Source organism: Arabidopsis lyrata (genome assembly GCF_000004255.2).
Source record: "Arabidopsis lyrata subsp. lyrata unplaced genomic scaffold ARALYscaffold_2, whole genome shotgun sequence".
Taxonomy (NCBI): domain Eukaryota; kingdom Viridiplantae; phylum Streptophyta; class Magnoliopsida; order Brassicales; family Brassicaceae; genus Arabidopsis; species Arabidopsis lyrata.
In genome coordinates, this window is record NW_003302554.1 from 809565 (window position 1) to 829535 (window position 19971).

Here is a 19971-nt window from a genome sequence, read left to right on the forward strand (position 1 = left end):
TTATTGGATTTGTTTTATGAAAGGCGTTTTAAGGTTGCACAAGAAGACACCAATGAGCTGGAATCTTTGGCTATCTCTAGAGAAATAAAAGATATACCAATTATTGTTGCTGATATTATTTGTATATTTTGTGTTTGTGTTTAAGTTCGATAATTTGCTGTGGGTTAAGAAATTTGCAAATTGCTGATTATCTGAGAATTGTTTTTTTTCTTTCTTTCTAAAATTTGTTTGTTTGTTTGTATGGTTCAGTTAGACGAGTAATTTAGTGAAGTTGTGAATGGTTAAAATGTTGGGTGAATATATTCAGTACAGGTTATGATAAAATACAAAATGATTAGAATTACTACTGAATTAGTATTAACCGCCGAAATTTGAATTGCTTCAGATGACGTTGGTCATACTGTATTTGTGTACGACAGTGTTGATCATGTGGTCCTAGTCAATCCTTTCTATTTTAATACGGGTTTTTGCCACTATTAGTAATTTTACTTCGTGAAGTGGCTTGAATAGTAGCACATGAAATAGTATTATTTTGGACTTTTTCCTTTTACTTCTTTGTTTGTTTCTTTTGTTAGTTAAGCAAATGGAATTAAATTTTTATAAACTGAAAATTCTTCGAAAGATTAATTATTCAAAGTGGGAATAAGAAAATAAGTTTAAAGTTTCAAAGAAAAGAGATACGGTAACCATGTAAATGATAATGTATTCGATAACTTGTATATATTCCATTTAATTTTTTTTTTTTTTTAGTTAGTATAAGAAACTGGAAGTGTTGACAACTAATTAACAACCTTAAAATACTTCAATTGGGATCACTTGGACATTATAATACTAACAATGTTTTCTTTTTGATCAAAAATTCTACCAATATAAAGGAGATATTTAAAATAACAATAAAGCCACAATTTTTTTTTGTTAGTTACATACATGGATGATAACACATCAACAATATTAACACAAACCAATAGATTAAATGTATGATCAACATATTAACAAATATTTTACACAACTAAAAACTTTATTGGATACAAATATTTATGTAATATCTTCCACTTGTAAACTTATAACCCTAAGTACCATTTTATGCTTTTTCGTTTTCATTCTTAGTTTGACTTTTAATTTCATAATAGATGTAAGATAATCACCCCTCTATAATAATGATCAAGACAATATTTTCAAGAATAATAACAATTTCTTTCAAAAGTCTAACAATGACAAAGACGAAACCACTAGATTTCGAAAATGCTAGTATAGCTAGCTGTTGAAATTATGATTTCGTGTTAAAAGAATGTTGACATTATATATATATATATATATATATATGTGGTGTTAGTTACTAGATTAATAACTTGACAGAAAAGAAAAAAAAAACACTATCAAGTAAAAAATGGATATGTATCAGACTCCAATCTTTTTTTATTGTTCAATCCATTAATGCATACATGAGAATCAACATCACATATTTTGTAGGAACCATATTAACATCTTTTGTGATATTGGATCTTATGAACGTAACACATCACACAGATTGAAGAAAAGCAAATTATTACAAATCATCAATATTTATAATCCATGAGTTCATGAAATTAGATCACAAATCCACAAGTGCAAACATCAAAGCTGTCATTGTGACAACAAGTCTCCCAAAAATTTCATTTCCTGTCACAAAAATAATAAAAATAATTAGAGCCGGTTGATTAATAATATTCTCTCCGTTTCATAATATAAGTCGTTTTAGCTGTAAGCACGCATATTAAGAAGATCTACTTTTAAAAAGTTCAGCCAATCACAACAAAGACTGCATAATATAAATAATTATAAAGTATTAAAATAATATATAATTTGCATAGAAATTTGGAAACGATGTGAAACAAAATTTGTTCTCCAAAACGACTTATATTATGAAACGGAGGGAGTATGATTTAATTAGGTATAATAATTAAATATTAAAAAACAGGCTGACCTTTTAGAACGTTAAAGGAAAACGACCCGCTAGCAGGTGGAAAGTTCCGTGGCGGCGTGAAAACCAGCGGGGGCGGTGGCGTCTTTGGTAAAGAAGGAGGCGGCGATGATTGAGGCAGTGGAGACCGAGGAGGCGGAGGCGATGGAGATGACGGTGGAGATGACAAAACAGAGGTTTGAAACCTCAAAAGACATTTAGGAGTAAAGATCTTAGCGTAACTTGGCAAACCGCAACAAGTTGAAATTCTTAAGAAGGCAACCCTAAGACAAACGGTACAGTTGAAAATATCAAGATCAGGACTACATTGAACCATTGACTCTAAATCATAAGAACCTTCTGATTGTGTCACACGTTCTTGATCCTCCACGAAATATGGAATCAAAGAGGACGAAGATATGTTGAATATCAGTTCGCTGAATTTTTCAGTAAGTGTTTGATTGAACCGAGTCGGGTTTGGAGCAGAGCGAAGAGAGTATATAGTGATGCTTGGTGTGAATTCCAATTCAGAGGAGAAAGAAACATTTGAGTATCGAACCATACACTCCTCGTAGTATATGACCGCTCTTTTGTTAAGAGTACAATTTGTAGCGATCTCAGTTGTTGCGGTTTGGACACAATCTGCGCAAGATGCTGTGGTGATGTCTCCTCTACAGAGGAACATTCCATGGACTGTGTCAGGGCTCTGTGGCGTTTGAATAGTGTCCCAGAGAAGAAGACTCGCGGAGAGAGGCGAGTAGGGTGTCGCGGTTTGTTTCGTATGAACTGGTTTGTGTAAAGTTGTTGTTAGGATTGCAGAAAGTAAACATGTGGTCAGGTTGAGACATGGTTTGGTGAGATAACAAAGAGAAGAAGAAGAAGTAAAACAGTGGAATAGTGAGGGTAATTATGATTCTTGCCATTTTGTTCTTTGTTGTTTGATAAAACAGAGGAGATAGGAATTTTTAGTAGAAAGAAGATAACTTCTTTTCTTTTTGTTGATTTATTCAATATGATGTCCAACTAATGATGGTATACCAATTCGAAGGAAGAATATGTAAAACTAATATAGTTTTCATCCATGATAGCTATATATCTTTACTTAGACAAAATCATAAAGTTGACACAATTGTTTTTGTGTTTCTTAAGCAAAACATAGACTTAGTCCTACAAATTGGAAGAAAGAGTTTGATGCAGAGAGTAAAGAAATTACTGCAGACTCATGGCGGCGAACGGGAGAAGAATGTAACCTTGAATAGGATAGGCTTGAAGTGCTGGAGTTGTACCTTGAACAGCAAGAGTTGTACCAAACATCATAGGGCCAAAACCACTGGTAGGAAAGAACAACCCGGGAGGAGTTGTAGCAGCTGATGGAGGAGTTGTGGTACCATTAAAGGTGAAATGACCAGAAGCAGAGGAGCTACTCGTTGCTCCACATGCAGTGCATCCATGTGCTGGGGGAGAAATAGTTGCGGTTTCATGGGGTCTCTGAACACTCGAGTTAAAGGGAGGAACTGTTGTGGAGGATGGTGAAATAGAGCTCGGAAACTGGGAACGGAAAACAGTGGAAGGCGCATTACGTTGATCGAAAATGCTAGATGAAGGTGTTGTTCCACCAGGGAAGGCACGAAAATCAACACCAGTTGTAGGAGTAAATATTGATGGTGACACAGTTGGTGGTGGAGCAAATGTTGATGGCGACACATTTAATGGTGGAAAAGCAAAGTTTGGCCTTGAGCCTATGGGAGATGCAGAAGCAGCAGGAAACGACCCACCTGAACATGAGATTAGTCAAAATTACATAGAGATATAAAAGAGAAAATGTTATATATGTATAAAAGATTTAACTGATGAGTTAGTTAGTTAGTTACCTTTGACTCCTTGCTTGTAATCTTCCCACCTTAGTTCTTCATGGCTTTTATGTAGATAAGGTTTGGAAGCAGATATGGAAATATAGATTTCGCCTTTTCCTTTTTCAGTGGGGAAACTCCAACCAGATGTGTTTTCTCCGTCATGTGTAGGCGCATAACCAGGATTCCTACTACCTTGTTCAGTGGGGCGACTCCATTCATGAGATGCAAAAGGATAGGATCCACTATTGAGATTGTTGCTAAATGCAGGGGTTGATGAAAAAGGCGATCTTGGAAACACAGTAGCTCCATTCAAACCAAAACGTTGAGGACCTGCACCGACTGAACCACCACCAAAATTTGGTGGGTTTGATCTAAATAGGTTGGAGGAAGATCCAGGCAGGTAACCAACACCAAATCCAGGAATACAACTGTTCAATGGAGATCCAGGCAAGGAACCAACACCAGTAGTCGATGAGTTTTGTCCGAAAAGGTCGGAAGAGGATGATGCTGGCGTGGAACGAAAAACAGAGTTGAACAGCCAAGTACCAGTCGTCGGAGATGCTGGGGCGCAACCAAATAGGGGGGATGTGAAAGTGCTAGATGCACTAGCTTGGACAGGAGCTTGCTTTGGCCCAAAAGGTGAAGGAAAAATCGCTGGAGTTGCACCAAAAACTTCTGTAGTAGTTGAGGAGGAAGCTACTGGCGAGCTACCAACATCAGGTATCGCAAAAGCATTGTTCCCAAACAGTGAACCAGAATTATGCGCGTGCATTGTCCCGCTTGTAGGTGGTGTAGGAGCAGCAAATGTACTGAACCCGAATTTGGGTGTTGAGGCAGGAGATTGCGCTGGTCCAGAACTAACGGATGTGATGGCAGCAGGAGCGGATCCGAAGCTGAATAGCGAAGAACTGTGAAGTGGAGATGAAGTTGAGGATGTGGAAGTGGCAGACGCATCGGAACCAGAGGTAGCTAGGAGATCGCCAAATATAGGAGATAGCGCTGGTCCCGAACTAACGGATGTGATGGCATCAGGAGTGGATCCGAAGCTGAATGGTGAAGAACTTTGAACTGGAGACGATGTTGAGGTTGAAACCGTAGCAGCAGAATCATGTCCAAGAGCTTGAACTGGAGATGATGTTGAGGTTGAAACCGTAGCAGCAGAATCATGTCCAAGAGCTTGGACTGGTCCCCAACTAACGGATGTGATGGCCGCAGGAGTGGATCCGAAGCTGAATGGTGAAGAACTTTGAACTGGAGATGATGTTGAGGTTGAAACTGTAGTGGCAGAATCATGTCCACAAGCTTGAACTAGTCCGGAACTAACCGGCACTGAAGTGATGGATGAGCCAATCCTATCTCTCGGTTCGGATTCTTGAGTATCGAGTATGCCTGGATTGCTACACTGGTAACAGTTGCTGCACTCTGGCTCAGAAAACTCAATCTTCATTCTTCTTTCAATCTTTCAAACTGCTAACCACAAAAAAAAAGGACACAAATTTGATTAGCATTAGAGGATAACTTGCAGAAACTAATTCGAATTGCAGAAACTAAGTAACAGAAACCCTAAATCCAGATCGATTAAGAAAGTAATTTCCACTCAAATTAACGATTTTTATACACCAGAAAGTAACGATCTTTTATTCACTACATAACAGGAATAAACGAGTGATTGTCGACAGAGGAAACAGTATGTGAAAGCGTGGAACAGAAGCAACACAAGAACCCTAACTACAAAGAGAAAACATGATCGAACCCAAATCAAGCAAAACAAAGACAAAGAAGACCAAGAGATACTGATCGGTATTCAAAATTGTTGCAAGAATCAAAATTGCCCAAAATCGTCAGAGTTTAAAGAAAAATCCAACCTTTTTTTATCAAGTAGGAAGCAGGGGAACGACCAAGTGACTGAAGGAGAAGCTTACGGAGACGACAACAACAATGATGCGGTTTCAGAATCTGATGATGAAATCAAAGTTAGGGTTTGTGTGAAGAAGAAGAAAAAGAAGAGAAATTTGTGGTTTCAATTTATAGGAAACGATTTCTTCAATTTGCCTGCGTCGCTCTGACGCTTCCTCTAAGATTGTTTTTTTCTTTCTTTTCTTCCTGTGGCGTTGTTTTAACGCCGGACGTTTAGGCAATCTAATGGAAATCTCAATCAATATAAAGATCAAATAAACTAGTAGAGATATATAATTTTTACTTCTTACAACAGACAATTATATATATTTTTGAAATTGAAAAATTAATAAGTACATGACTTTACTTGACTTTAAATCAATTCTACTAAAAATGAAAAAAAAAAAAAAAAAAAACTTAATTTGCCCCCAAAAAAAATTTAATAAGAGAAAAAGTATGTTTTGTCACACAAAACTTTAACCAAAACAAGACTTTAATTGAATTTAAATTCATTGTACATAAAAGTAATATATGAGACATGCTTAATTTTAATAAAAAATTTTTTTGGAGATATTAAATATTGTCAAAACAGGTCGGAATCTGCAAACCAAACCCAATCTATCTCATTATGGATTGAAAATAGGCAAAATAGTTTAGATCAACATCAAAATACTTTATTTCAAAGTTTCAACCAATACTTCCACATAACAAAATGCTCTAAACGGAGCTATGATAATGCATCAAACATCCAAGGCACGACCATCCAGCATGAAAGAAATGCCCGAATCTACAAGGGTATCTACACATGCTCTGCTAGAAGGCATATTCTGAAGTTTCAAGACATACTCAATTTGTGGTTTTGAGGCTCCTCTCTTTAATATATTGGTAAGTTTGTAAGTTTATTTTTGTTCTTGTATCATTCATCCCGGTGTTCGTTGTTGTTGTGACACCTACTTTTCAGTATCATTCATCCCGGTGTTCGTTGTTGTTGTGACACATACTTTTCTAATCTATGTAATCGTTAACAAAGTTTATAAACCATAAAGTTTAGCAAAAAAAGAAATCTTTGAAAGAAAAGGGGAAAATCACATTTTTAACCCTCAAAATGTAACTGGAAGCACTTTAAACCTTGAAAGAATTCTACTAACACTACAAACCACCAAGATTGTTTTATTAACACTTTAAACCTTCAAACTAACTTTTCTGTTTGCAAAGCTATAAAAAATGATGAAACAATCAATTTATGTTTGTTTAATATATATTTATTTAATTTAATTTAAATTCTAATTACTTTTATTATTTATTGCAATTAATAAAAATCTATAAAAACAAGAAAAAAACTTTATTTTCTTCGTTTACTCACTGTCCGACCATGAAATTTCTTGATAAACTGTTGAAACAATCTTTTAAACTGATCCATAAGCGTTTTCACTCTCTCCGCTGGATAAATAGGAATCTCATAATATCAATTGAATAAAAAGATGGTCAACATATACAATAAACTAAATAAAAATCTGAAAAATTGTGGTCGGACGGTGAATAGTCGAAGATGATGATTTTTTTTTTACTTTTTTATTTATCATCAAAATTGTAATAAATAATAAAATTAATTAAAATTTAAATTAAATTAAAGAAATATATATTAAACAAACATAAATTGATTGTTCCATCATTTTTTATAGCTTTGCAAACAGAAAAACTAGTTTGGAAGTTTAAAGTGTTAGTAAAACAATCTTGGTGGTTTATAGTGTTATTAGTAGAATTCTTTCGAGGTTTAAAGTGCTACCCAGTTACACTTTGAGGGTTAAGAATGTGATTTTCCCGAAAGAAAAGTATGAGTTTTGTAATATTTGCTGAAGAATAAGATAGAAACAAATATTTGTAAAAGAGTAGACTAAGAAAGGAAATAGAATTAGGGTCACAATTAAGCCGGTATAAAGAGATTCCATAATCAAAAGAAGAATAAATATAGTGGAAAAAGGATATTAAACATTTTTTAAGTCAAATATCAAAATAGCTAAAGTTAAATTTCCTTTTAATTAAACTCTCTCCCTAAACTTTGGTATTATAAATGTACATTGAGCAATGGAATAACACATCACACACACAAAAATTGTTCAAGTCTTTGTTTCTTTTCAAAGACTTATAGCAGCAAGAAACATGAAAAGCTCCTTCACGTTCACCATCTTCTTCTTTGCTCTTCTCCTTACATCATCTTGTTATCATCTCTTTCTCAAAAAAATTTGTAAGATTTTGTGAAAATAACTAATAATATAATTATGTGTTTGGTGTATATATAGGTGTGGTGATGAGTGCTAGGATGCAAGAAAGCAAAAACGGTATATTATTGAAGCCTATGACATGCAATACCAATGCAGATTGTGCTAAGTTTTGCAAAGGTCCAATCCACAACTGCCTATATCATACTTGTGCCTGTGTACCGGGAAATCCTCATTGTTGCTAGAAACACATAAAGTTTCTAAAATTCTTTTGCTTCTGATTCAATATTTTATTTGCATTGGATTTGGATTAGTTTTCACACAAAAATAAAATAAAATTATGTTTCCTTGTTAGTCTACTTGATTTTGTAAGTGCATTCACAAGACGCAAAATCGATATACACAACTAGACCGAACAACTTAAGCTGATCAGCAGTATTACATATGACATTGGAACCAAGAAAGATTATATATTAGTTGAAAGAAACGACTTCTTTGAGTCATTAGGAAGAAAGAAGATCAACAAATTAAACATTTTTGATGCTTAAGTTTTAAATTTATTAACACTCGCTGATATGTATAATCGCTATACATGCACATAAGAGGAAGCTAGAGATTACTATGTGATGTGTATTACTTATTAAACCTTTGAAACTGGAGAGAATAAAGACATTAGATAGTCATAAATTTGACAGAATTGTTTTTTTTTTTTTTCTTAATCAAAACAAAGACTTAGTCCTACAATTTGGAAGACAGAGTTTGATGCAAAGAGTAAAGAAATTACTGCAGACTCATGGCGGCGAATGGGAGAAGAATGAAACCTTGTACAAGATAGGCTTGAACTGCTGGAGAGTAATGAAATTACTGCAAACTCATGGCGGCGAACGGGAGAAGAATGAAACCTTGAACAGGATAGGTTTGAAGTGCTGGAGTTGTGCCTTGAGCAGCAAGAGTTGTACCAAACATCATAGGACCAGAACTAGCGGTAGGAAAGAACAACCCGGGAGGAGTTGTAGCAGCTGATGGAGGAGTTGTGGCACCATTAAAAGTGAAGTGACCAGAAGCAGAGGAGCTACTTGTTGCTCCACACACTGTGCATCCAAATGCTGGGGAAGAAACAGCAGCTGTTTCATGGGGTCTCTGAATACAGGAGCTTTCGGCAGGAAATGTAGTAGAGAACGATGAAAAAGAACTCGGAAACTGGGAACCGAAACCAGTGAAAGGCGCATTAGGTTGACCGAAACCACTAGGTGAAAATGTTGTTGCACCACCAGTAGAAGCAGGGAAGAAACCAAAAGAAGGACCATTAAAGTTTCCTTGCGTTGTACCAAAGTTTGTCCTCTGATGATGATCAGGTACGCTTGGAGAAGCAAATATTGATGGCGACACAGTTGATGGTGAAAAAACAGCGTTGGGTCTTGAGCCTATGGGAGAGGCATGAGCAGCAGGAAACGACCCACCTGAACAAGAGATTAGTCAAAATCACAGAGATATAAACGAGAAATTAATGTAACAAGGATTTAAATTATGAGTTAGTTACCTATACCTCCTTTCTTGTAATCTTCCCACCTTAATTCTTCAGGGCTTTTGTCTAGATAAGGGTTGGAAGCAGATATATTTTGTCCATCATGCGAGCTCCGCAAGAGAGTAGTAGCTCCATTGAAACCAAAAGGTTGAGGAGATGATGTTTTAACACCAGCAAAGGCTGAACCACCAACAGAGTAGTAACTTAGTGGATGTTGCGCTGGCGCAAAAAGTGAAGAAACACTCGTTGCAGATGTACCAAAAACTGATGCAGTAGTCGAAGGGTTTGGTCCGAAAAGGTTAGAAGATGAAGATGCTGGCGAGGAACCAAAACCAGGTCTAGCAAAAGAACATTCACACCTTGTAGGTGCTGGGGTGCTTGAAGCACAAACAGAAGTATTCTTGGGAAAATCTTGGGACGGCCCATACAGTGAAGAAACACTCACTGGTGTTGTACCAAAAACTACTGTACTAGTAGAGGAGGATGCTGGCAAGACACCAACATCAGGTCTGGACCAGGCCCATTCAACACCGCGCTCTGTAGAATAAGAATTAAGAGCCCAAGTCATATCTTGCGCTGGCCCAAACAGTGAAGAACCACGCGGTGGAGGTGGTGGCACGTAACCAAATGGGAGGAAGCTAATGGGTGTGGAAGTAGTAGACGCACCAGAACCATAAGTAGCTTGTACAGGAGCTTGGAAGGCTGGTCCGGAACTAACGGATGTGATGACAGCAGGAGGGGAACCAAAGCTGAATGGTGAAGAACTTTGAACTGGAGATGATGTTGAGGTTGAACCAATAGCAGCAGAATCATGTCCAAGAGCTTGAACTGGTCCGGAACTAACCGGCACTGAAGTGATGGATTCTTGAGGATTAAGTATGCCTGAGTTGCGACGATGGTAACAGTTTCTACACGTCTCTGGCTCAGAAAAACCAACCCTCATTCTTCTTTTGATCTTTCAAACTGTTAACAACGAAGAAAAAAGAAACACATTAATTTAGGATTAGAGGATAAGTATCCGAAATTGAATCGAATTGCAAACTAATAAGTTAACAAAAAGTAGCCATTTTTATTCAATACAGAGCAGGCAAAGGAGAAGATAACGAATCGATAAGGAAACAGTCTGTGAAAGCGTGCAAAAGAAGCAACTCAAAAACCCTAATTAATTGCAAAGAGAGAAAATGATCGAACCCAAATCAAGCAAGACAAAGACAAAGAATATCAGTACTAAAATTGTTGTAAGAATCAAAATCGAACCTTTGAACAAGTAGGAAGCGGAGCAACGACGGAGAAATCAAAGTGAGGGCTTATGATTGAATTATGAAGAAGAGAGCACTTTGTGGTTTCATTTTATAAACAAACGAGATTTGACTCTTTAACGCTTCCTCCGAAGATTGTTTTTCTTTATGTTCCTGTGGCGTTGTTTTCAAGCCGGAAGGCTCTCTAATCACTTTCTCTATGATTAATATTTTTATTTTAAATTCATGAAATCTCTGTCAAGTTTAACTAACGTTTAACTATATGCACACAAATTAAGAAATTATTAATGTTGTTAGTTTTTCAATATAAAAATATTATTAATTATCTACCTAAACATAATTTAACCAATAGTAAATCAAGTTGCATAATAAAAATAAATATAAAAAATAAAAAAAGTAATAAATTTTGCATCGAAAACTGAAAACGACAACTAATTAAAAACAAAATTTTTTATCTAAAACGACAACTATTCGAAAACGGAGGGAGTATAAAACTAGAAACAAGTTGATTAAAAAAAAATCGGAGTGTCACATTAAACTTTGGAAAAAAAGAACTATAATTTATTTGAAGACTTTAACTATAATTTGTTAATTAGTGTTTTGTTTTGTTAAACTACGGGAGTTTCAGACCTTTGCCCCATAATTTGTTAGATTATTGTACGTGTTATCGGGTGTGTGTAAGTTTATATTTTTTCAACATAATACGATAGAATTCTTATAGTTTTGGTGATATTATTAATATTGTCAAAATATGTTAAGTTTTACGATATTTTAAAAGTTTAAATTGATTTATATATTTTTTGTTTCTCTATGATGAGTTTGTGTGTATATATTGAACTTGGCAATGTTTAAAAAAAAATAAATTGCGTATATTAAAAAAATTTATTTTTATCTATAGTCAAATTAAATTGGCTTAGTTACCAAAATAGCTAAAGTTAATTTCCTTTTAATCAAACTATCTCCCTAGAATAATTTTTTTTTGGTTTCTTTATAATGCTTATATAGTAAAAAATAATTTCTGAATGGGAAATATTTGTTTAGTCAAATTAAATTGGATTAGTTACCAAAATATCTAAAGTTAATTTCCTCTAATAAAAATATCTCCCTAATATATATATTTTTTGTTTCTTAATAATGAGTTTATGTGTATATATTGAACTTGGCCATGTTTTGAAAATTAAATTACGTATATAGAAAAAAATGATTTTTGAATGAAAAATAGTTTAGTCAAATCAAATTGGCTTAGTTACCAATATAGCTAAAGACTAAAGTTAATTTCCTTTTACTCAAACTATCTCCCTAAAATATTTGTATATATCAATGGAATAACACATCACACAAAACTTCACAAGTCTTTTTGTTTTCATCACACGGTTTAGACTTTTAGCAGAAAGAAACATGAAAAGCTCCTACACATTCACCATCTTCTTCTTAGCTCTTCTCCTTACCTCTTGTTAGTAATCTCTTCCTCATATTTGTGGATTTATTTATAATGTTATGATGAAAGTAATGAGTGATTAATGAGTTTGGTATGTATATATGTATATAGGTGTGGTGATGAGTGCAAGGATACAAGAAAGCACAAACGATATATTGAAGCCTATAACATGCAATAGCAATGCAGATTGTGCCAAGTTTTGCAAAGGTCCAATCCACAACTGCGTATTTCATACTTGTCAATGCGTACCCGGAAATCCTCATTGTTGCTAGAAAACACTCTCACACATTTTCTGATTCAACATCTTTTGCGTTGGAATTTCAAATAAAATTATGTTTCCTTGGTTGTTGACTTAAATTGCGTTTACAAGAAGCAAAATCGTTACAAACTAAACCGAATAACTAAGAACAAGAAGATATATAATATTGAAAGATACGACTTCTTTGAGTCATAAGGAAGAAAGAAGAACAAACATTTTTGATATTTATTTGTAGCTAGATTCTGGCTGATACTTATTTGTATGGTATGTATAATGACTATATATATGCACATAAGAGGAAGCTAGAGGTTACTTTGTGATGTGTTTTAAACCCTTGAGATTGGAGAGAATGTGACATTAGGCATGAAAGAAGAAGGGACTTCTCTTGAATACACCGGAGTTTCCATTTCGATAAGCTCTCTGAGTGAACTGCATCTAGACAAAGAGATGTTTCTCTCTATTCTTGAGACTTCACTTCTGTGAAACTCGGCGACACAGACTGAGAATGCTTGTAAAGCTGATAGCTTCGCGTGGAAGTTTACCTCGTAATGTCCTTCTCTGATAAACACCATTGTGATTGCTGGTGTGATCTCTTTCCCACCCTGAAACACAGTTTCTTTATATCTTAAGATCAAGAGAGACAAGTTGAATCACACTTTGTTACCACAAGGAAAAGATTCTTACCTCTATGAAAAGTTCCAAACCAAGATGATCGTTGGTGAGTTCTGGAGATTCTAGAACAAAAAGGTGACAGCCCATGTCCCATCCGCTACAGTCACAGCCTCCACCTGATCTCCATCTTTGCAGTATCGGTGTAGGACATGAGTTTTCGGTATCAGGAAAACCGTGGTTTCCTGTTGGAACTATGACTTTCATCGCTCGACTCGGTAGTTTACTGTTTGTAGAAGAGTCTTGAATAACAATTGCTGCAATCTCTAGTCCTGGATGTAAATCTGAGACAGGCCAAGGATCAGATGCAGTGTTCTCTGAACGTTTCGATAGACTACGAGTCAATCCTCGGTTGAAACTGTTCTGCCTTGGGAGCTTTTCTTGTATTTGATCAGATGCAGAGTTCTCTGTTTCTGAAAATATCGATCCTCGTCTGAAACTGTTCTGTCTTGACAGGTTTTCATGCTTGAAGCCACTTCTCCTTGCACGTGCGATGTCGAATAGAACGAATTCAGACACAGTTGATTCCACAAGATCTTCTTCATATGGTTCTTGCTCTAAGCAGATTTGAGTTGAAACTTGCATCTGTCCTATTAGTGAAGATTCTTGACCTGAAACATTCAATCGCTGTTCACCCAGATTCTTATTGCTTCTACCACCAATGTAGCGAAACGAATAGACAAACCGAGAGTCATTATCATCCATTCTTGTACTGGCCATATATACATCATCCGGGCGGTCTAGCGAGAAGATGAAAACAGGCATCCCAAGTTCATATTCCATACTGAGATGAGCATGTAGATGAACAGGTGAAGACTTTCTCAATGACTTGTTTCTTGAGAACATTTCTTCACCTGATTTTGGTAACAGAGGATTTCTGTTTGAGAATGGATTGGACATTTTCTTGATACGGTTAAACCAGCTCGTTGAGCTTGAAGTATTAGTAGAAGAAGACTCATTGCTTCCCTTTGAAGAAGGCATAAACGGGAGTTGCATTCTAGCAGAGAATGACTTTTGCAATCTTGGTTCCATGTTTCTCTCTGAACCTAAAGGCTTAGCTAATCGTTGTTGTTGCTGATGTCTCCCATTCGTGTTCAACCGTACCCCGAAAAAACCACCAGAAGAGTATTGCTCAACTGAAAACTTTTCAGCATCAGATATGTTCCTTCTTCTTCTTTCCTTGGATCCCTGATTGAAAAAACCGTGTCTCTCCTTCGCCTTGTTTCCCGGTTTTGGAGGTTTCTTGCACGAGGAGTTAATCGCCCGATAAAACATAAACTCATCCTCTTCCCCTGCCTTTTTAGAATCGAAAAAATCTCGTAGAGTAGGAAGAACATTTTCAGAACTCTGTGCCATCTTTTGCTGATTTTGTATAAATTAACTATTCTCTAGCTATTACCATCAGAAAATGACCTAACTTCTGCAGAAGATTTGTTCAAGGCAAGAACCTGTATCAGTATTGTGTAATGCCAAAGAAGCTAACAAACAGATAATGCAAATGAATATAGTCTATAGAAAGGATCACTTACCAGTCTTGATGAAACTGTCACTGATAACCTTAACAAAGAGGGAAGTTAAAATTGCAAAATCTAGGATAGAGAAGTCAATAAAATTTAGCCTACGCTCTTACAGATCTAAAGTAACATAGGAATCAAGTAGTTGTGAATGTAATGAAAGCAACAGACAAAAGTTACACACAAAAAAAAAATTCATTTTAAAAGACAAAAGCTATATTTCACTTGCATTCTAAGCCAATCATAGAAAGGGTGTGGAAAAAGTAACAATCGAATACCAATTGATGGTTTCAGAGTAGTGATCCTCAAGACTGATTTAAAAAAACAAAAAACAAAAAACCTTTAATCATATGCATCATACAATTGATGACCGTTACATTAAAATAGGAAAAGTAAGTAGCTCTCTTTGAACATGAACAATAATAAGCCATGTAAAAAAAAATGATAAAACTAGCAGAGAAAATTATGTTTTTTTTTTTGTTATCTTCATGGGCTTTTTACAGAAGCTTGGATAATTAAGTCTATAAAGCCCAATTTGGTAAATACTACATGTATAAATATGTTAGATGTTTGAGTTAAAGCATCCAAGGGCCCATAGCTCAGTGGTAGAGCATTCGACTGCAGATCGAGAGGTCACCGGTTCGAACCCGGTTGAGCCCTTTTTTTTTTTTTTTTTTTTCATCTCGGAACTCCAGTTAATTAGGGATGTTAATTTAGACTAATTATAGGCTATGAGTAAAAGTATTTGTGGCCTTGTGTTGGTAACTATGAAATACTGAGATCTGAAGAATGAATCCAACAGATCATTAACAACCAAAAATCAAAGTACTCTCTTCTTTACATTACATATTATAAAACATTGATTACAAATCATGGAATCCATCATAGCAAATCCACAATCACACCATTTCCAGTTTTTCTAAAAATCAAATCTCCATCAAAGTATGGAACTTTTTTTTCTTCTGTATAACAGGGAAATGTTCATGCCAGTAACCAAGAACATAAAAAGAGTCTAATTCGCGGTAGTAGACCAAATGAATGCTTCGAGTATTTGGAAAGAAAAAAAGAGAAGGAAAGGGATACACAAGCGGAACCTGAAACTGACCAATGATGATGATGCACACGATATGAGAACTCTGTAGTAGCTTCTACTCCAGAGGATGAGATTTGATCTTATTCTACAAAGCCTATGGGGGCTTATCGGTTTAATGTAAGAAAATAAATGGTTTTTAATTTTCCTCTCTCATTTTCCTCTTCGTGCTTTCTGTTATCATCATCATAGCCTGTTTCTTTTGCTTTCGAGCATTGATCCGTCTTTAAGAGCAGCGTGTGCTTCGTTCTCTTGTCCTAGAGCTGATAGAGCTACAGCTTGAAGATAGGATGCGATATGCCAAGCAGGAGATATCACTTGAGCTTGCATTGCATCATTCAGCGCCTCTTGGGGCATCTCATTCATCAGGTAACACAGACTTCTTCTTGCATAAACAGTTGGGGAAACCATTGTCCCGCCCTCAATGAACTGTCCAAACACATTTTTCGATCAGAATTTGTCATAGGGTTGCCAGGATTTACTCGCTACCCTTTCTCTGGAAACTTAAAACGCAAAGACAAAAACAATGGCAGTAGAAAAGATCTAACCTGAGAATAGCAGTCGATGGCATTTGCAAATTCTTTATGTCGAAAAGCAACATCACCCTTTTTCTTGAAGTTTAACGAGTCCTGCATCTGATTGGTCCACATCTGGAACGAAAGCTGAAATTTTTGCAGAGAAGAAGCAAGCAGAAAAGTTGATCAGATTACAATAAGAAACAAGCTAGCCCAATCCCAAATACACAATGAGACAAGTACGAGAGTGTGATTAATAACAAGGTTTGGAATTAAGAAAGAAACCTCTGTGGCTGCACCCTCATCATCTTTATAGCTAAGCTTTTCAAGAATCTCATGTATGGCAGTTAGATCTGTTCTTAGGCATGCTTCTCCAAGTGGTGAAAGGGGTGTCGTGGAGGCGCTGCTTGGTATGCCCATCAGTTGATGAGAAGGAGTCTTACATGAATTAACCAGTTTATTATTAGTGTCGGAGATAATTTTTTTGAAAGCAAAAAAAGATAAGTAACCAAAAGATACAAGAGCTTGGGAAAGATAAATGGAAAGTAAACTAGTTAATGGTAGTAGGAAAGCACCTCAAGATCCTTCTGTAGAGGGATCATTGCAGTAACTAGAGACTTCGGGTTAGGCCGCTCTCGGGGCTCATACTGCAAACATCTAGAAGCTAACCGTATTAGTTCAGTCCCATCATCGCTTGAAAATTGACCCTCCAAGCACGAGTCGATCAACATTTGAATGTTCCTGTCCCGTATGAGGTCCAGAGCCTAATAATAATACACAGAACAAGTAAAGTTTTAGTCAGAAAGATAAAATCTTCTCCGGGAGATTTGATATATATTCGGCAATGATATGGTGGAGATAGATAGATTTAGTATCTTAATCATAAGCTTACATGGCTTGGAGGAATATGTTTTCCACTAAGAAGATCAAGCAACAGAGTTCCATAACTGTACATCACACTTTCTGGTGTCACGCGACCTGTAGAAACAAACACACAAAACTAATAAGAAAACTAGCCACAATCCAAATAGAGAACACTAATATGCAAGAGTTCAAGTATATACCTGTTCTGAGATACTCGGGAGGAGTGAACGCCAGGTTGGTACTATAACTCTTTCCATCTCTACTATTTTTCATCAGACCAAAGCACGAAAGTCTTGGATTTGAGTCCTAAAAATACAAAACATATGAGGATTTTTGTATGGACATATTAACATCAGCAAAAGTTGAAAAAAATCAAACATGTAAAGCTTAACTTACATCATCAAAGAGAACTCTATAAGCATTTAAGTCATGGTAGAGCGCACGACCTTTGCCAGTACAATATTCTAAAGCTTGAGCAATATGTAAAGCTACTCTTAGTCGCATCGCCCACTTCATCGGTTGTGACTCCCCTAAACAAACAGAATTATAGTTAATACAGAATCATAACCAAAGAGAAGAAGAGTGTATCAGATGAAGTAAGTTACAATAAGTTCAGTAACTTACAATGGAAAAGATGCTTAGCCAAAGTTTCATTAGGCATAAACTCAGCAACAAGAAGTCTCTCTTCACCTTCATAACAACATCCAAGAAGATTTGCCATTCTATAGTTCCTTAATTGACCAACAGCTTTAGCTTCCTCCTATAAAAACAAAGACCAGAGATTCAAAATCCAAGAATCCATATTGACATAAAGGTAAAGACTTTATTAAGCTATTTACCAGAAACTGACGAGAATCAGGCCAAGCTTTCCTATTAAACCTTTTAACAGCAATACGTCTTTGATTATCCAATTTCCCTTTATACACAACATTTGGAGCTTTCTCACCATGCTCTGATACTATATTCTCTGTAGCAAATCCTGATGTTGCGTTCCTTAATGTCTCAATTGAGAATTCACGAAATTGAGGCAAATCATTCCCTTCACCTCTCCTATCTTCATCTAAACAAAACCACAAAAATCACCATTAGAACAATCCAATCACAGAGACAACAAACAAACAAACCCTAGAAGGAAAAAAAACTCGATCTTTATTTACCTAATCCTGTGACTCCATGATTGGATCCTTCAGGTTCAGAAACACAACAAAATGCACATAACTTTGAAACCTCACAACCCATTTCAGTATTTGTTATAGTCAAACCATAAACCCTAAACCGCGTCTATTTTGAGCTGATTTATAAAAATCAAAACTTTTATAGTTTAAACAGATCAAATCTGTGAAGAATTTCTTCAGAATTCCAGATATAAAAAAACCCAGTTTTGTGATATTCTTCTTCCACTTTACGAAGGAGAAGAACAACAACACCAAAAAAGAGTCAAAATCTGAGAAAACGATCTGTGAAAAAAAAAAAAAACAGAAATTGAAGGAAGAAGAAAGAAAGAGAAAAAGGTGGAATGACAAATGAAGCCGCTCGTGTGAGCTCAAAGGGAAAGCTCAAAGAACAGAGAGATTGTTTTCTGCAACTTTCTTTATTTTTTCTATCCTTTTGTTGGAGAGACAAAAGCAGAGAACTTTGCCAGAAAGTTAAGAAAATTAAAAATTAAAAACACTTTTTTTTTTTTTTTTAAGAAAGAAAGAAAAAAAGAGAGAAACAGCAAAGCAGCAGGCCTCACCAAGTCAACTCACCAGTGGGTCAAAAAAATATAACTAAGAAACAACTCATTTTTGCTATCACCGCTAACCATCCATTTGGATTTTTAAATAACCATTTTTTTTTTTTTTTTTTTTGTCATCTAGATTTGTATTGATAAAGGGGTTACAACAAAAGTCTGGACATAAACCAAAAACATAAAGGTTAGTGATACAAGAATTTACACTAACCACCAAAAAATGAGACTATCTAAACGTCCACTTAGTAGTCAAAAGGGAGACTGATCTCCACAATCATCAGAAACAGAGGCAGCCTTTTTCTCACTTTCAAATAATTCACTCAACCACTCCGGACCACCCGTCGCAACGTATGACTGTCCAAAGACCTCCAAAGATGCACTTTGAGCAATGAGAAAAGCACCTCTATTAGATGATGGGTCTTCATACTTTAATCTCCAGTCCTACAAAAAATTCATTCTAACCATGATTTCCGAAAATAGGTAGCTAAAAGATGGCCACGCTCTCGGTCTCTCCATAATCTTGACTATCTTGGGGAAATCCATCGCGAAACTCACTCTGTTCAACTTATGGCTAATCATACTCTCAATGCACCAAAGGAAACAATGAGAGTTTGCATCATCTCGGCTTGCCATGTTTGCAAAAGCCCTTCTGCTATGCATGATCATCATCCCTTCCGCATCCCGGATCACCCAAGCACATCCACCAATATTGGTATGTTTAGACCAAAAACAACTCATATTGCACTTTAACCATGAAGCTGGCGGTCTTTTCCAAATCTGTCTAGCCACCACTTCATCATTTATTGTCAATGCTTCCTCCTTCTTGTCTTGGACTTGAGCTAAAAACCAGAAATCTGCATCTTCTTTGCACATAACAACAGAATCAAGGGAAGACAAACAAGTTCCTTCAAAACATATCAAGTTGCGGTTTTTCCATATTCTCCACAAAATCCAGGGAAAACTCCTCCTAATCTCCACTGGTAATTGTCTGTCTTTACTCATCTTGAAAAGGTAGTGAAGATTTGAGTGAACAGAAAGTGGATCAAAACCGGTTGGAGGATTAGGAAACAGAGAAAGCGCCCACACCTGTCTAGCTAGAGAGCATGTGAAAAGCACATGATTGATGGATTCCATCTCATTCCCACAGATCTGGCATCTATTATCTCTATCCATGCCCAACGCTACTTAGACCGAGACTT

At 36.0% G+C, this 19971-nt stretch overlaps 7 protein-coding genes and 1 non-coding gene across 13 annotated transcripts; 3 read left to right on the forward strand and 5 right to left on the reverse strand.

Moving 5' to 3' along the window:
- Positions 1-1381: 1381 nt before the first annotated feature.
- LOC9324014 (cysteine-rich repeat secretory protein 9) lies at positions 1382-2872 on the reverse strand. Its single transcript, XM_021035427.1, is given in 3 exon segments — positions 1382-1659; positions 1964-2643; positions 2645-2872. Coding segments are annotated over 3 exon segments (966 nt in total). The 5' UTR covers positions 2863-2872; the 3' UTR covers positions 1382-1591.
- A 62-nt stretch (positions 2873-2934) lies between these two features.
- On the reverse strand, positions 2935-5917 carry LOC9324015 (flocculation protein FLO11). 4 transcript variants are annotated; one of them, XM_021035426.1, is made up of 3 exons: positions 5661-5917; positions 3811-5261; positions 2935-3678 (listed from the first exon to the last, which is right to left on the reverse strand). In XM_021035426.1, exons 2-3 carry the CDS (start codon positions 5237-5239, stop codon positions 3149-3151), a joined length of 1959 nt encoding a protein of 652 aa, XP_020891085.1. In that variant the 5' UTR covers positions 5240-5261; positions 5661-5917; the 3' UTR covers positions 2935-3148. The 4 variants fall into 4 exon arrangements, with proteins under 4 accessions (XP_020891085.1, XP_020891082.1, XP_020891084.1 ...); XM_021035423.1 differs by having other exon boundaries at positions 2935-3714; XM_021035425.1 differs by having other exon boundaries at positions 2935-3714; positions 3811-5264.
- A 1865-nt stretch (positions 5918-7782) lies between these two features.
- LOC9324016 (putative defensin-like protein 279) lies at positions 7783-8255 on the forward strand. The gene is made up of 2 exons (XM_002886351.2): positions 7783-7906; positions 7989-8255. Exons 1-2 carry the CDS (start codon positions 7849-7851, stop codon positions 8150-8152), a joined length of 222 nt encoding a protein of 73 aa, XP_002886397.2. The 5' UTR covers positions 7783-7848; the 3' UTR covers positions 8153-8255.
- A 329-nt stretch (positions 8256-8584) lies between these two features.
- LOC9322464 (nuclear pore complex protein NUP98B) lies at positions 8585-10819 on the reverse strand. Of its 3 annotated transcripts, none has more exons than XM_021034106.1 (3): positions 10690-10819; positions 9454-10395; positions 8585-9367 (listed from the first exon to the last, which is right to left on the reverse strand). In XM_021034106.1, exons 2-3 carry the CDS (start codon positions 10373-10375, stop codon positions 8769-8771), a joined length of 1521 nt encoding a protein of 506 aa, XP_020889765.1. In that variant the 5' UTR covers positions 10376-10395; positions 10690-10819; the 3' UTR covers positions 8585-8768. The 3 variants fall into 3 exon arrangements, with proteins under 3 accessions (XP_020889765.1, XP_020889766.1, XP_002887953.1); XM_021034107.1 differs by having other exon boundaries at positions 8585-9331; positions 9448-10395; XM_002887907.2 differs by having other exon boundaries at positions 9448-10395.
- Positions 10820-11931: 1112 nt separating this feature from the next.
- LOC9324017 (defensin-like protein 278) lies at positions 11932-12471 on the forward strand. Its single transcript, XM_021034170.1, has one exon. The coding sequence runs from the start codon at positions 12231-12233 to the stop codon at positions 12399-12401; it is 171 nt and encodes a 56-aa protein (XP_020889829.1). The 5' UTR covers positions 11932-12230; the 3' UTR covers positions 12402-12471.
- Positions 12472-12527: 56 nt separating this feature from the next.
- Positions 12528-14993, reverse strand: LOC9322465. The gene is made up of 3 exons (XM_021034169.1): positions 14587-14993; positions 13073-14477; positions 12528-12990 (listed from the first exon to the last, which is right to left on the reverse strand). Exons 2-3 carry the CDS (start codon positions 14411-14413, stop codon positions 12715-12717), a joined length of 1617 nt encoding a protein of 538 aa, XP_020889828.1. The 5' UTR covers positions 14414-14477; positions 14587-14993; the 3' UTR covers positions 12528-12714.
- Positions 14994-15159: 166 nt separating this feature from the next.
- Positions 15160-15231, forward strand: TRNAC-GCA. Its single transcript has one exon. It is a non-coding gene; the product is annotated as a tRNA-Cys (tRNA).
- Positions 15232-15361: 130 nt separating this feature from the next.
- On the reverse strand, positions 15362-18873 carry LOC9324018 (probable serine/threonine-protein kinase At5g41260). The gene is made up of 10 exons (XM_002887909.2): positions 18198-18873; positions 17880-18100; positions 17665-17800; positions 17437-17570; positions 17241-17346; positions 17069-17154; positions 16752-16940; positions 16462-16614; positions 16210-16323; positions 15362-16090 (listed from the first exon to the last, which is right to left on the reverse strand). The coding sequence occupies exons 1-10, from the start codon at positions 18277-18279 to the stop codon at positions 15848-15850; spliced, it is 1464 nt and encodes a 487-aa protein (XP_002887955.1). The 5' UTR covers positions 18280-18873; the 3' UTR covers positions 15362-15847.
- Between the last annotated feature and the right edge of the window lie 1098 nt (positions 18874-19971).

Excerpts from the sequence above, each read along its gene's own strand:
- LOC9324015 (XM_021035423.1), bottom strand. The coding sequence starts at position 5,239 with ATGAAGATTGAGTTTTCTGAGCCAGAGTGCAGCAACTGTTACCAGTGT. Across the intron at positions 3,715-3,810 it reads TTACAAGCAAGGAGTCAAAG|GTGGGTCGTTTCCTGCTGCT; the intron begins GTAACTAACTAA and ends TCTCATGTTCAG.
- LOC9324016 (XM_002886351.2), top strand. The coding sequence starts at position 7,849 with ATGAAAAGCTCCTTCACGTTCACCATCTTCTTCTTTGCTCTTCTCCTT. Across the intron at positions 7,907-7,988 it reads TCTTCTCCTTACATCATCTT|GTGTGGTGATGAGTGCTAGG; the intron begins GTTATCATCTCT and ends GTGTATATATAG.
- LOC9322464 (XM_002887907.2), bottom strand. The coding sequence starts at position 10,375 with ATGAGGGTTGGTTTTTCTGAGCCAGAGACGTGTAGAAACTGTTACCAT. Across the intron at positions 9,368-9,447 it reads TTACAAGAAAGGAGGTATAG|GTGGGTCGTTTCCTGCTGCT; the intron begins GTAACTAACTCA and ends TCTCTTGTTCAG.
- LOC9324017 (XM_021034170.1), top strand. The coding sequence starts at position 12,231 with ATGTATATAGGTGTGGTGATGAGTGCAAGGATACAAGAAAGCACAAAC.
- LOC9322465 (XM_021034169.1), bottom strand. The coding sequence starts at position 14,413 with ATGGCACAGAGTTCTGAAAATGTTCTTCCTACTCTACGAGATTTTTTC. Across the intron at positions 12,991-13,072 it reads GTTTGGAACTTTTCATAGAG|GGTGGGAAAGAGATCACACC; the intron begins GTAAGAATCTTT and ends ACTGTGTTTCAG.
- LOC9324018 (XM_002887909.2), bottom strand. The coding sequence starts at position 18,279 with ATGGGTTGTGAGGTTTCAAAGTTATGTGCATTTTGTTGTGTTTCTGAA. Across the intron at positions 17,155-17,240 it reads TCCCGAGTATCTCAGAACAG|GTCGCGTGACACCAGAAAGT; the intron begins GTATATACTTGA and ends TTGTTTCTACAG. Across the intron at positions 16,941-17,068 it reads AACATATTCCTCCAAGCCAT|GCTCTGGACCTCATACGGGA; the intron begins GTAAGCTTATGA and ends TATTATTATTAG.